Below are 13184 nucleotides of genomic sequence, written 5' to 3' on the forward strand. Positions count from 1 at the left end.
AATTTAAAATACTAAATTAAAAGTAAAAAAATAAATTAAAATGAGTGGACAAGACTAGTAATTTTGTGAAAAAAATAAAATTTTTAGAAAATTGTGATTATTCAATCAATTTATAAATATCATAAAAAAATTTAAAATCATTTAAAATCAAAATTTGAAAAAACTGTAAAACTACTTCATTTATTGATAAAGAGTTAAAATGCATAAAATTAAAAAAAAAAATCTCAAAATTATGAGATTACATAAGTGTATAAATATTGAAAAAAAAAAAAAAAAAGAAAAAAAGAGTGGAATCGATATTGAGTTCTTTTATATATAATATATATGATATGATACGATATCTATGATTATTAATTCACCTTCTTATGATTTTTTTTTTCCCGTATCTATTTTGTAAAAATATTTTTGGCGAAAGTCGAAATTTTAAAATAAAAAAGTGGTACTACAATTTGCAAGTATTGGTATTTGATTTCCCACATAAATTAGAAAAGGAAGGAATAGCCACAAACACAACTCGCCTTCAATTCGCATCCCAATCGAAGCCCTAATTCGTCCCCAAACGCCGTTGTGGACGGTTTCGCGGCGGCTACTGTCGTCGCCGCTGTAACAGAGCCTAATTGAGTTCCTGTAGCTAGGTTTCGTCTAGTTTATTCACTTTTGGCGATCGAAGTATCATTTATAATTGCCGCTGGTGTGTTCTTCTCTGGCGCCGTGTTTACTAATCTACTCACCTCACCCGCAATTAGACTAATCATATAAGCTAAGTTCCTGCTATTGTGCGCAATACAAGCGTTGCGAGGAGGTAAGATTTGTGCTTTCTTCTGGTTTCGGAATTAAGATCTGAAAAATTCTTTTAGGGTTCGGAGTGTTTTTTTGGAATTTGCATGTTCTGCTCGTATTTTATTTCATTGTGGCCGCGCTTTCTTTCTGGATTGATTGCCTCTCTAATTATATGTATTAATATGCTATTTCACAGGGAGTCTGCTGATGTTTTAATTTACATATTTTGGAGTTGAAGGGATTGTTGTTGTTGTTGTTGTTGTTTAACTAGTGCCTGGATCAATGGAAGATCCTAAAGCAAAATCGAGGAGAGAGGGTTCTGTAAACGACGAAAACAAGAATAATCACCATAGAGAAGAACGAAGTCATGAAAAGGAGAGGAATGGAGAGAGGAAGAGGGATAGGGACCGAGATAGCCGCCATGAGAGAGAGGACAGTGGTGATGACAAGCACAGGGACAGAGAAAAGCACAGGAGCAGGCATCGTGAGAAAACAAAGAACCGGGATGATGAAAGGGCACGAGATAAAGCCAGAGGCAGAGACAAGGACAGGGATGATAGAGAGGTTGACAGAGATAGAGAAGACAGAGATCGAGAGAAAGAAAGGGGAAAGGATAAAGATAGAGTGCGGGAGCATAGAGAGAAGGAAAGACATAGAGAACGAGAAAGGGAGAAAGAGAAGGAGAGAGACAAAAGGGAGAAGGAGAAAGATAGGGAGAGGGAAAGGGATAAAGACAGAGACAGGAAAGAGAAGGAGAAAGTTCAGGAAAGAGAAAGACGTCGAGACTTGGATAGGTCGTATAGTAGCGATGATGATGTTCATAGAGACCATGATAGGAAAAGGCGCCGTAGAGAGGAGGATCATCAGAACAGCAATGCAGAACAAAGCGGAAAAGTGCACAGGAACCGAGATGGAAGTCATGACAGCAGCTCTCGCAAAAAGGTTGATGCAAACACAGAGATCAGTAAAGAAAAGACTCGGGAAGAAGATCTTGCTGAAGAGCAAAAGAGATTGGATGAGGAGATGGAAAAACGAAGGAGAAGAGTACAAGAGTGGCAGGAGCTAAGAAGGAAGAAAGAGGAATCTGAGAAAGAAAAACTTGGTGTTCCAGCGGCTGCTGAACCCAAGTCTGGCAAGACATGGACCTTGGAAGGAGAATCTGATGATGAAGATGCTGGTCCTGACGGTAAATCAGCTATGGATGTTGATGAGGATGTAGTTGTAAAGCCTGATGAGGAAAATGATGGAAATGCCATGTCTTCCAATTCCGAGAATGTAGCTATTCCTGCTGCACAAAACGGTGCTGATCAAGCTAATGAGGGTGTCGAAATAGATCCATTGGATGCCTTTATGCATTCTTTGGTGTTGCCTGAAGTTGAGAAGCTTAACAGCAGCGTGCCTCCTGTTTCAAACGAATCTGGTCCTGAATTGGTTCAAGGAAATGCTAAGGCAAGCATGGGAAACTCTAAAAAGGGGATGAACAAATCCATGGGAAGAATTATTCCCGGGGAGGAATCAGATTCAGATTATGGAGATCTTGAAAATGATGATAAGCCCTCGGAAGATGAAGATGATGAAGAATTCATGAAGCGGGTGAAGAAGACCAAAGTGGAAAAGCTGTCAATTGTTGACCATTCAAAAATTGATTATCCTCCTTTCCGAAAAAACTTCTATATTGAAGTGAAGGAAATATCCAGGATGACACCTGAAGAGGTGGCTTCATACAGGAAACAGCTTGAATTGAAGATACATGGTAAAGACGTCCCAAAACCCGTGAAAACCTGGCATCAGACTGGATTGTCTACCAAAATCTTGGATAATATAAAGAAGTTGAATTACGAAAAGCCAATGCCCATTCAAGCTCAGGCCTTACCTATAATAATGAGCGGCCGTGACTGCATTGGCATTGCCAAAACAGGATCCGGGAAGACCCTGGCATTTGTGTTACCAATGTTGAGACACATTAAAGACCAACCTCCACTGGTCTCTGGAGATGGACCAATTGGACTGGTCATGGCTCCCACCAGAGAACTTGTACAACAAATTCACATTGATATTAAGAGGTTTGCAAAGGTGATGGGTCTCAGCTGTGTGCCCGTATATGGCGGTTCTGGGGTTGCACAGCAGATTAGTGAATTGAAACGCGGGGCTGAGATTGTTGTTTGTACACCCGGTCGAATGATTGATATACTCTGCACGAGTGGTGGTAAGATAACAAACCTCAGACGTGTCACGTACTTGGTAATGGATGAAGCGGATCGCATGTTTGATATGGGTTTTGAGCCTCAGATCACAAGAATTGTCCAAAATACTAGGCCGGATCGTCAAACTGTGCTGTTCTCCGCAACCTTCCCTCGCCAAGTTGAAATTTTGGCACGTAAGGTGTTGAACAAACCTGTGGAGATACAAGTTGGCGGGAGAAGTGTGGTGAACAAGGACATTACCCAGCTTGTTGAGGTAAGACCAGAAAGTGATAGGTTCCTTAGACTCTTGGAATTACTTGGAGAATGGTACGAGAAGGGAAAAATTTTGATCTTTGTCCACTCGCAAGAGAAATGCGATGCGTTGTTCAAGGATTTACTTAGGTCTGGATATCCATGCCTTTCACTGCACGGTGCAAAGGATCAGACTGACCGGGAGTCCACAATATCAGACTTTAAGAGTAATGTATGCAATTTATTGATTGCCACGAGCATTGCTGCTAGAGGATTAGATGTGAAGGAGCTCGAACTAGTTATCAATTTTGATGTCCCTAACCATTATGAGGACTATGTTCATCGTGTTGGTAGAACAGGGCGAGCTGGCAAGAAAGGGTGTGCCATCACATTTGTGTCCGAGGAAGATGCCAGATATGCACCGGATCTTGTAAAAGCTCTCGAACTGTCAGAGCAGAGCGTTCCGGATGATCTCCGAGCTCTTGCCGATGGATTTATGACAAAGGTGAATCAGGGGCTGGAGCAAGCCCATGGAACTGGTTATGGCGGAAGTGGTTTCAAGTTTAATGAAGAGGAGGATGAGGTGAGGAAGGCGGCAAAGAAAGCGCAGGCGAAAGAATATGGGTTTGAGGAAGATAAATCCGATTCAGATGATGAAGATGAAGGCATTAGAAAAGCAGGCGGCGATATTTCTCACCAGGCTGCGCTTGCTCAGGCTGCGGCGCTCGCTGCTGCATCCAAAGGGAGCGTTCCTGCAGCTACGGCACCTATCACAGGAGGTCAGTTACTTTCTAATGGTGGTGGATTACCGGTTTCTCTGCCCAGTGTTCTTGGCTTGGCGATTCCGGGTGTGGCGACTGTGCCGGGGACTGCACTGCCGGTTGGCGGTGGTGATGGGGCGGCAAGGGCTGCAGCGCTGGCGGCTGCCATGAATTTGCAGCACAACTTGGCGAAGATTCAGGCGGATGCGATGCCTGAGCATTATGAAGCAGAGTTGGAAATAAATGATTTCCCACAAAATGCGCGGTGGAAGGTGACACACAAGGAAACTCTAGGCCCGATTTCTGAATGGACTGGAGCTGCTATCACGACAAGAGGACAGTATTATCCGCCGGGTCGGGTTGTAGGGCCTGGGGAAAGAAAGCTTTACTTGTTTATCGAAGGTCCGACCGAGCAATCTGTGAAGAGGGCAAAGGCGGAACTGAAGCGTGTGTTGGAGGATATCACGAACCAAGTGACGTCCCTTCCGGGATCGGCACAACCCGGCCGGTACTCTGTTATCTGAAAGGAAGCAGCCTCTATCAATCCAACGGTGATTGTGCTTCTTTTGGGGTGTTATAGTGAAAATGATCAAATTTTTGGGTGATTTGTGTTTATGTTCCCTGCTATTTATGGAAATTTTATCGTCGAATTTACTTAAAATGTGTCATGATATCAATTTGCTCCGAGCCTATATTACTTACGTGAACTGGTGAGAGACATTATAGCATTTGGTCTCATCTTAGGCAAGACTTGTTTCTGGGAATCAAAATACTAGTATATTTTTAGGCGTTGTGAGTTTTTATTGGGGGCAAATTTTGGTTGTTCTCAAGTGTTGCTTATGCTTAGTAATCCCTCCATTCCAAACAAATGCAACATGTACTTTTGGCACGGGTTTTTAAATGGGTAGTATTAAGTAGGATAATTTAAAAATTACGCGATGTGATGTTGAGAGAAATATATATTTTATTTTTTTTATTTGGATGATGTAAGAGGATTAAGTGTTTTAGAAATGTTGTTGGATGTTTGGGACATACCAAAAAAAAAAAATGTTGCATGCTATTTGGGACGAAGGGAGTATTTACTAAAGCTGTTTTAACGAACTGTTCGCGAGCTCGGCTCGGTTCATCTCGTTCATTAAACTAAAGGAGCCGAACACAAATATAAATTTTGGCACGTTATGTTCACGAACAAGCTCGATAGCATTTATTAAAAAATCCCACATACAGCCGTTTCTGTCCATTTTTCTTTTTGGAAAATGATTATGGTATGTGGAACGAAGGTAATATTATATTTAAAATAAAATTTCTCTTAACAAGCCGCCCAAATATGACAAGCTCAACTCTATCCGGCTTGCTTACAGCCCTAGTATTTACTTTAACTTTTGTGCCTTTGATCTGTTTGACAACACCATATGCGTTATAATTCTGCATTAGTATTTACTTTAACTTTTGTGCCTTTGAGCTGTTTGACAACACCATTTGCGTTATAATTCTGCATGAATAAACTACGCACAATCGATGGCTTATGGCAAAAAGCTCAGCCATGGTAATATACATACAAGTGAGATAGGAAATAAAATCCATACTTAAATTGCAGCAAACCAGCTTAGAAATTTGGCAATATATAAGATAGATGTGCGCATAAGACAAGTAACAAAACTCTCTTCAAGGAAAAGCCTGGTTCACGTGTGGTGACCAATAAACATTGAAACAACTTAAAATTGGCACAAAAATGACAAGGTTTTAACACGTGCAATAAACTCCATACTAAAAGGTATTCAAAGGAAAACAAGATCTCTGAACGGCCAAAACAGAACTGAATCACTGTGAAACACCAAGCCATTTTGAGAAGTTCTCAAACTCTGTATAATCGCTGTCAGAAATCATAGTCTTGTACCATGCCTTTCCTGCAGATTGGATTGCAGTTGCCTCCTCCTAAAAAAGAACAAAAAACAAAGAGGTGCAGATCAGTTCCATAAACAAAACCAGCATACACAAACTGATAAAATCTAAGCCACATGCACAAAATTTCATTAATTTCCAACAAGCTTAGATTATAAATTTTTTAAAAAAATGGAAGATAAATGATTTAATACAAATATCAATGTTAGTTATGGACAAAATGTAAGAAGGCATATCCCAAAAATGAGAAGGAAAAAATAAGCAGCAACAACAAGTATATTTGAAATAGCTCATATGTAGTGAACTAAAATGGCAGTATAACAAAAACGCAGCTGATGTATCAAGGACATTCAAATTTGGCATAGGAAGTGAGACCAAAAAAAACAAAAGAAAACATTTATGCTGTTTTATAGTAGTATACTGTATATATACATACGGGGCAACATTATTAAACCTAGCACGCTGAAAGTAACAAAAATCTGCAGAGAATGCACGTCCAATGGTGCCAATAGAAAAACTAATTACCAGTATTACTATTTTAATTACTACTATAGGGTGGGCATGACAGTTGTAGTCCGTTTTATATTATAAGTTTTCAAGACGAGAAAAAGAATTAGCATACTACTGGCTGTTAGGCCCTTGATATTTTCTGCCCCTTTAATTCCTATTTAACTGTATTTACTGTTTTATCAAAAGCATTATAATCCCTGTCAAACCAGCTAGCGCAAACTAATATCTATGAGTCAATAGCATGAATTAGAGATTGATAAGCATAATGAAGACAATTACCATATGAAATATAAAAGGCCAATAATAGATTGAGCTACACAAAACAGAAGGCAATATGGAATTAATACAGGAAAAGAGAAGCCATGTGAAGAAAGTAATACCTTAGAGATTTGCTTTCTCTTCTTGCTAAGCTTTTCCTGCTTAGCCTTAACTCTCTGGGCCTCCGCCAATAGTGCCATTCTCTTTGCAGCCGTTGCATAGGGGTTGAGCTTCATCATCACGTTGAGGTTCTTCAATGGATTCTTTTTCAGTGTAGCTCTCTTCACTTCCTTCTTGATCGGTTTTACAACAGATTGCACCTCATCAGAGTTTATGATTCTGGCCAGATCAGCATTCACCATTTTCGCCCTCGGCAAAACATACCCCTTTTTCTGCTCAGAAGGCTTGTCAAATGTGCCATAAACTTCATCCAATTTCTCGAATGCGGATTTGGTCCAAATAACAAACCTTCCAAGATGACCTCCTGGAGCGAGCTTGAGGAGATTAAGGCGAGAAACATGGACAATGTCGATGCCAGGGATGTTTCGGAAAGCCTTCACAAGCTTCGCACCCTCAGTTCCGTACACAATCAGCGGCCCTTTCCTGGAAACATATCGCCTATTGCGCATTTTCCCCTTTCCAGGACGGATTCCAACGCTATCCTTCGCCTTCTCGGCATCAGGGAAAGCACCGACCTGCTTCAGGATTTTAAGCGCGGCGCTAGTTTTCTCAACAGCCTCGGCAGAATCAGAGACAACAAGAGGCAACTCAGGAACTTCCTCGATCTTATGTCCACGAGCAAGCACCAAAGACGGAACGGCCGTAGCTGCGATCGCAGAGACAATAGCGTGGCGCTTCTGCGTCACATTGACTGCCCTGTGCCAGCGGCGCCATATCTTAGTAGGAGCAAACATCCTACCACCGCGACACATATTCCCGAAAGCTCCCTGCCCCGCACGGTGCGTTCCGCCACCAGGTACACGGGGGATACGAGAAACAGCCCTACCAGTACCCCACGATTCCGCAGAAGTCTGGTGTCCGGCGCGTTTCGAGACGGCGTAAGGCTGTCGCGCATTGTTCGAAATCTGGCCGTGAACAAACGTGACAATATCAGGGCGAATGGACGCCTTCATGACATCAGGAAGAGGCACCGAATTGGCAGCGGCACCACCGTCCGTAACCATGTCGTTCTCCAGGCCATGCACGGTGACCAGCGGGCGAGCGGCGGCGGCCATTGCACGAACCTCACAGAGAGTGAAAACTAGGGTTTCGACTGCGTGAAAAATTTTAGGCAGGTTCAATATATATGAACATGTCTATAACGGGCCTTATTTTATATGGGCTTTTAAAGTCCAATTGTAATATTTTAGGCCCAACAAATAAAAGCCCATATATGACTGAATAAAACGTTTTCACCGAAATCGCACTTTCACAAATAAAATAAAATAAACCGTTTGTTTGGTTAGTGTTTTGATTTAAACTATTTTTTTTTAATGTAAAATAAAAAAGATAATAATTTTTATATAATAATATTTTTTTATAAAAATATAAAATATATATTATATATTATATAGTATATATTAATATTATATGGCGAGTGATTTTAAAATTATCAATCCGATATGCGCCTTGTGCTGTGAAACACCCGCCTTTCGATTTCCCGAGCCACCAAACGACAATCTGAACCGAATTAAACGACATCTAAATTCTCCCATTTTACCAGCAACAGGAAAAAAATAAAAAAAATAAACGGTTGGCCAGGAAATGAGAGGCGCACTTTCGATCCTCTCATCCGCCACCGCCCTTCCCTCCTCAGTCGCGCCTCCCCGCCAAGACCGCCGGCGTCACCGCCATTCCTCCTCAACCACCACTACCAAGCCCTCGCGCAACCCTAATCCCAAGTCTAAACCCCAATTTGCAGCTTCTCCTCTTACTTCCCACTCTCGATGGGACGATCATCGAAGTCTGAGATACTACACCGAGCTAGCCTCGAAGCACGCAGAGGATGGGAGGTTCGAGGATTTTCTGACGATTATGGAAACTGCGGTCGCCGCGGGGGTAGAAGTGTCGGAGATTCTGGCATTGTTAGATGGCGAAAGCGTCGCGAACGGAGTAATGAAATTGATTGACCAAGTATATGTTGATTCGGCTATTAATACACTGTCACATGGTGCTCGGAAGTTAGGGATTGAGCCGGTGCAACTGTTCGATAAAGCTGCCATGGAGTCGCTGCGAAGAGAGTGCAGTAGGTTGTTGAAATGCGAGAACCTGGAGCAACTCGTAAGCTTGTTGGAAACTCTTGCTGGTAATTAGATTAGTTCGTGAAGATTAGCATTAATTAAGCATTTTCTAGGTAACTTAGTAATGAAACGCAATCTGAATTGAATTGAAAAGGTGATCTAGAAATTGTGAAGATGTCTTATTAGTTAAAAATTAGCCACAATTTGTTGATGGATGAGGAAAATGTGAGGAAAAAAAAAATAAAATAAAATAAAAATCTGAGCAATGCTTCTTTCTCTTCATCTTCAGGATTTCAATTTCCTATCAAAGAATTAGCAAAGCCATCTGATGTCATAAACCTTTGCATCACCAGGAGAGATCCTATTGCAGCCATAAGGTTTGTGTTATCGCTACTTTATTTATATATAGTTTCTGTTTATGTGATGAAGATTTATTTGGGTTTAACAACTTGAAAATATTGCATATAATTGTTGGAATTGATATTTTAGTGCTTTAGGTATTGATATTTCGTTTATTATAACAATTATTTAACTTGCAATTCATGTCACTTTGAAGTTCCTCTATCTGTATATATTTGGCACCTCTCTTTCATCAAGAGTGTGAAAATGGAACATCTCATAAGTATTCTTTTTTTTTTGGGTGAATGTAGTTTAGACTTAACAAGATTCACCAACACGGACATGATAAAGTATCATAATCTCTTCATCTTTCTTCTCCAGGTTTGCACAAAATTTCAGTTACGCAGAAATGTTGGTTTGTTCCATAATTCTTGAATTTGGGAAGAAAAAGGATTTGGGGTCTGCTCTTAGAGCATTTGAAGCATCGAAGCAATTGAGTACTCCAAACATGCATGTGCTCCGCTCAATAATAGATGTCTGTGGTCTTTGTGGAGACTACTTGAAGTCAAGAGTCATTTATGAGGTATGGATGCTAGATATCTCAGCACATTTCATTTACTTTTGTATGCCCAAGGTTCTGCAACTCTACTACCTGATCTGATGGCATTTTATATGTATCGGCATCTTAAATGTAGCAAATGTATTCTCCAGAATAACTTCTCAATATAATTCTTATATTTTTTTATAATGAGTGTATATGGATGTATCTTGCTGCAGGAGTTGATCGCCAGAGATGTCATCCCAAACACATATGTTTTGAATAGTCTTATGAATGTAAATGCTCACGATCTGAACTACACTCTGGATATCTACCGGAAAATGGAAGTAATGTCACTTTTCTTATCTCTTAGATCCTACAACCTTTTGAGGCTTTCTTTTCAATTTCTCCACATGCATATGACGCAGGGTTTCAGTTCCTTTCCGACTTTATTTCATGTTTATCCTGTCTGTTTCTTGTCACATGAAATCTTGTATCAGCAACTTTAACTTGGGTTATCCATCTCCAGAAACTTGGGGTGACAGCAGACATTACATCTCACAACATAGTTTTGAAATCATGCTGCCTTGCTGCAAAAGTTGAACTTGCCCAAAGTATCTATAAGGAGATGCAGAGATTGGAGTCAGAAGGAGAATTGAAACTAGATGTCTTCACGTACAGTACAATGATTAAGGTATCGTTTCATCTTGGACTTCTGGCTACTCCATGTGTATTAGATCATTCGCTAATAAACATGTGTTGAACTCTTTAGCAAGAGTAGTGATAAAGAATTTAAGTGATATATAACATAATCAAGCATCTCTTGTAGGTATCTGTAGGGAGATGAGATTTGGGTTTCTGTTTTGCTGAGTTCTTGCTATACATTTTTACCTAGATGAAATTTATTGCAAAGTGGGCATAGTAGTAAACTACCTTTTCCATTTAGGCATCACGTCTACAGTGACCAAATAACGAATGCTGCTTCAAGTCAAATATAGGCCACTTTGATTTTCGATTCTCATTGTGCACATTATTCGGTCACTCTGTATGTTGTTCACCCAATGTGCACTGTGCAGAAAGACATGACCGAGCATGTCTAAGTTTTCCTCAAAATCCAGGTCCTTGCAGATGCCAAAATGTGGAAATTGGCACTAGGAATCAAGGAAGATATGGCGTCGTCTGGTGTTTCTCCCAACACCATTACGTGGTCTTCGTTGATCAGTGCATGTGCGAGTGCAGGCCAGGTAGAGAAAGCTATTACGTTATTTGAGGAAATGCTTCAAGCTGGTGCTCAAGCCAATTCGCAGTGCTTCAATATCCTTCTTCAAGCATGTGTCGAGGTTCGCCAATATGATCGTGCATTTCGTCTATTCCACTCCTGGAAAGAAACAGGTTTTCAACAAACAATGACTCAGGAAGATGCTGGAAAGGACCTAACCAGTGTTTCAAGCAGACAATACACACACATAGCCTCAAGAGTTCCATTTAGGCCCACTACTTCTACATATAATATAATGATGAAAGCATGCGGCACTGATCATCTTCGTGCCAAAGCTCTGTTAGATGAAATGATCACTTTTGGTCTTTCTCCTAGTCAAATGACCTGGTCAATATTGATTAATGTTTGCGGAGGCTCCGGAAATTTAGCTGAAGCCATAAATGTAAGTACCACAGTCAATGATGAATAGCTTTGCTAGCATTTTCCAGATTGCTACATGTGAAAAACATGGAGATAGTGCCAATATAAACTGCTTTCTTGCATTGCAGATATTGAGATTGATGCGGCAAGCCGGTATTCAACCTGATGTTGTTGCATATACCACAGCTATTAAGGTGCATGGATTTACTAATTACAAACTCTTATCAGCTTCTTTTACTGTTGTAAATTCGCCATGGCAAGATACATAAACCTTTTATAGTTCCTTCTTTTCAACTCTCCAGGTTTGTGTGAAACATAAGAATCCAAAGCTGGCATTTTCATTATTTGCAGAAATGAGGAAATATCACATAAAACCAAATATGGTACACTTTTGGGCATTGCCACAATACGATAAGAAACTGTTGCGCAAATTTATACGTACACACCCTCAAAGTTTTCAGTTCAGGTGACTTACAACACAATTCTTCGTGCTCGGAGTAGATATGGTTCGCTGCAAGAAGTACAACAATGCCTGGCTGTTTATCAGGAAATGAGGAAAGCAGGGTATGCAGCTTGTGATTGGATTCTTCTCTTTACCAGCAGTGTGCTGAGTTTCTGTAGTCCATCCTAATCCCCATTTGCTTCGACCAACCTTCTGCAGATACAGACCTAATGATTACTATCTCAAGCAACTGATCGAGGAGTGGTGTGAAGGTGTGATACAAACTGAGAATCAAAATGAAGCTTGGTTACCTTCCCATACAAAAGATTTTGGGCCTCAAAGTCTCCTGCTTGAAAAAGTTGCAGAACACCTGCAAAATAGTAATAATGAAAGTCTCTCCATTGACCTCAGAGGTCTCACAAAGGTATGTACCTGCCAAAACTGTGAATAGGTGGTGTCTAGTGGAACTGCTCTGCATCGTCTCGAATATTATTTAATTTAAACCATGTTGTTTCTGAATATCTTTGTTGAAGTCATTTTAATTCTTGATTTGATTTACTTCCATGCACTACACTGTAATGGCCTGAATAGTCAGTTTTGTTCCTTGTGTAGATTCTATTTAACCAAAGGATATCTTGATTTGATAAATTTATTTTTTCGATGCAACAGGTGGAAGCTCGGATTGTAGTTCTTGCAGTTCTGAGGATGATCAAAGAGAAGCATATTATGGGTGAGAAAACACTATCCTTTCAAACTAATGAAATGCTTTTTCTTAAGCCCTGTTAGGAACAACCCAAGCTTTTATATCCTTATCTTGAAACAAATATAGCCAAATGTATGTTTGGTGGCAGACTGAAGTGCTATATTGTAAAGAACACCCTCTTATTATATGCAGGGAATCCAATCCAAGATGACGTATTGATCATATTAGGACAGCAGGAAACAAGTTGTCCTTTGTCCAAAGATGGGATTGGAGTTAAGGAATCTGTTGTTCGACTCGTGGAGCATGATTTAGGGCTTCAGTTACGTGAAATAAGTGGCTCGCCTCCACAAACATCAATGAAATCTCCTACTAGAAGACCTATAGTTCCACGAAGACTGATGGTGACCAGGGAGTCATTGCATCATTGGTCACGACGACGGAGTGGTGCATCAACAATAACAAGATTCTATGCCAGCAAGTAATTGTTCATTCTCCATCTTCACTCTCTAAGGCATTCTCTCAAATTTCTCCCCCCATTCATTACATTGTTCATATGAGCTGGGAAGTTCTTGATGTAATAGCATTATAACAAAATAGATAGCTGGCTATATGTAATTCTTTGATAAAAATTGCAGAA

The 13184-nt window shown here is 40.4% G+C and overlaps 3 protein-coding genes across 5 annotated transcripts; 2 read left to right on the top strand and 1 right to left on the bottom strand.

Moving 5' to 3' along the window:
* The first annotated feature begins 469 nt into the window (after positions 1-469).
* On the top strand, positions 470-4865 carry LOC127252234 (DEAD-box ATP-dependent RNA helicase 42-like). 2 transcript variants are annotated; one of them, XM_051276323.1, is made up of 2 exons: positions 470-802; positions 977-4865. In XM_051276323.1, the coding sequence occupies exon 2, from the start codon at positions 1063-1065 to the stop codon at positions 4498-4500; it is 3438 nt and encodes a 1145-aa protein (XP_051132280.1). In that variant the 5' UTR covers positions 470-802; positions 977-1062; the 3' UTR covers positions 4501-4865. The 2 variants fall into 2 exon arrangements, with proteins under 2 accessions (XP_051132280.1, XP_051132281.1); XM_051276324.1 differs by having other exon boundaries at positions 1052-4865.
* A 702-nt stretch (positions 4866-5567) lies between these two features.
* Positions 5568-7939, bottom strand: LOC127252244 (60S ribosomal protein L4-1). Its single transcript, XM_051276354.1, has 2 exons — positions 6769-7939; positions 5568-5911 (listed from the first exon to the last, which is right to left on the bottom strand). The coding sequence occupies exons 1-2, from the start codon at positions 7879-7881 to the stop codon at positions 5798-5800; spliced, it is 1227 nt and encodes a 408-aa protein (XP_051132311.1). The 5' UTR covers positions 7882-7939; the 3' UTR covers positions 5568-5797.
* A 419-nt stretch (positions 7940-8358) lies between these two features.
* LOC127252236 (pentatricopeptide repeat-containing protein At5g02830, chloroplastic) lies at positions 8359-13184 on the top strand. 2 transcript variants are annotated; one of them, XM_051276326.1, is made up of 12 exons: positions 8360-8951; positions 9176-9263; positions 9607-9808; positions 10003-10110; positions 10293-10457; positions 10882-11424; positions 11531-11596; positions 11705-11785; positions 11869-11966; positions 12064-12268; positions 12514-12574; positions 12740-13184. In XM_051276326.1, exons 1-12 carry the CDS (start codon positions 8411-8413, stop codon positions 13027-13029), a joined length of 2448 nt encoding a protein of 815 aa, XP_051132283.1. In that variant the 5' UTR covers positions 8360-8410; the 3' UTR covers positions 13030-13184. The 2 variants fall into 2 exon arrangements, with proteins under 2 accessions (XP_051132284.1, XP_051132283.1); XM_051276327.1 differs by lacking the exon at positions 11705-11785 and having other exon boundaries at positions 8359-8951.

Source organism: Andrographis paniculata, unplaced genomic scaffold (genome assembly GCF_009805555.1).
Source record: "Andrographis paniculata isolate CXL003 unplaced genomic scaffold, ASM980555v1 Contig45END, whole genome shotgun sequence".
In the NCBI taxonomy this organism is placed as follows: Eukaryota; Viridiplantae; Streptophyta; class Magnoliopsida; order Lamiales; family Acanthaceae; genus Andrographis; species Andrographis paniculata.

Excerpts from the sequence above, each read along its gene's own strand:
- LOC127252244 (XM_051276354.1), bottom strand. The coding sequence starts at position 7,881 with ATGGCCGCCGCCGCTCGCCCGCTGGTCACCGTGCATGGCCTGGAGAAC. Across the intron at positions 5,912-6,768 it reads AGAGAAAGCAAATCTCTAAG|GAGGAGGCAACTGCAATCCA; the intron begins GTATTACTTTCT and ends GTTCTTTTTTAG.
- LOC127252234 (XM_051276323.1), top strand. The coding sequence starts at position 1,063 with ATGGAAGATCCTAAAGCAAAATCGAGGAGAGAGGGTTCTGTAAACGAC.
- LOC127252236 (XM_051276326.1), top strand. The coding sequence starts at position 8,411 with ATGAGAGGCGCACTTTCGATCCTCTCATCCGCCACCGCCCTTCCCTCC. Across the intron at positions 9,264-9,606 it reads GATCCTATTGCAGCCATAAG|GTTTGCACAAAATTTCAGTT; the intron begins GTTTGTGTTATC and ends TTTCTTCTCCAG. Across the intron at positions 9,809-10,002 it reads AGTCAAGAGTCATTTATGAG|GAGTTGATCGCCAGAGATGT; the intron begins GTATGGATGCTA and ends ATCTTGCTGCAG.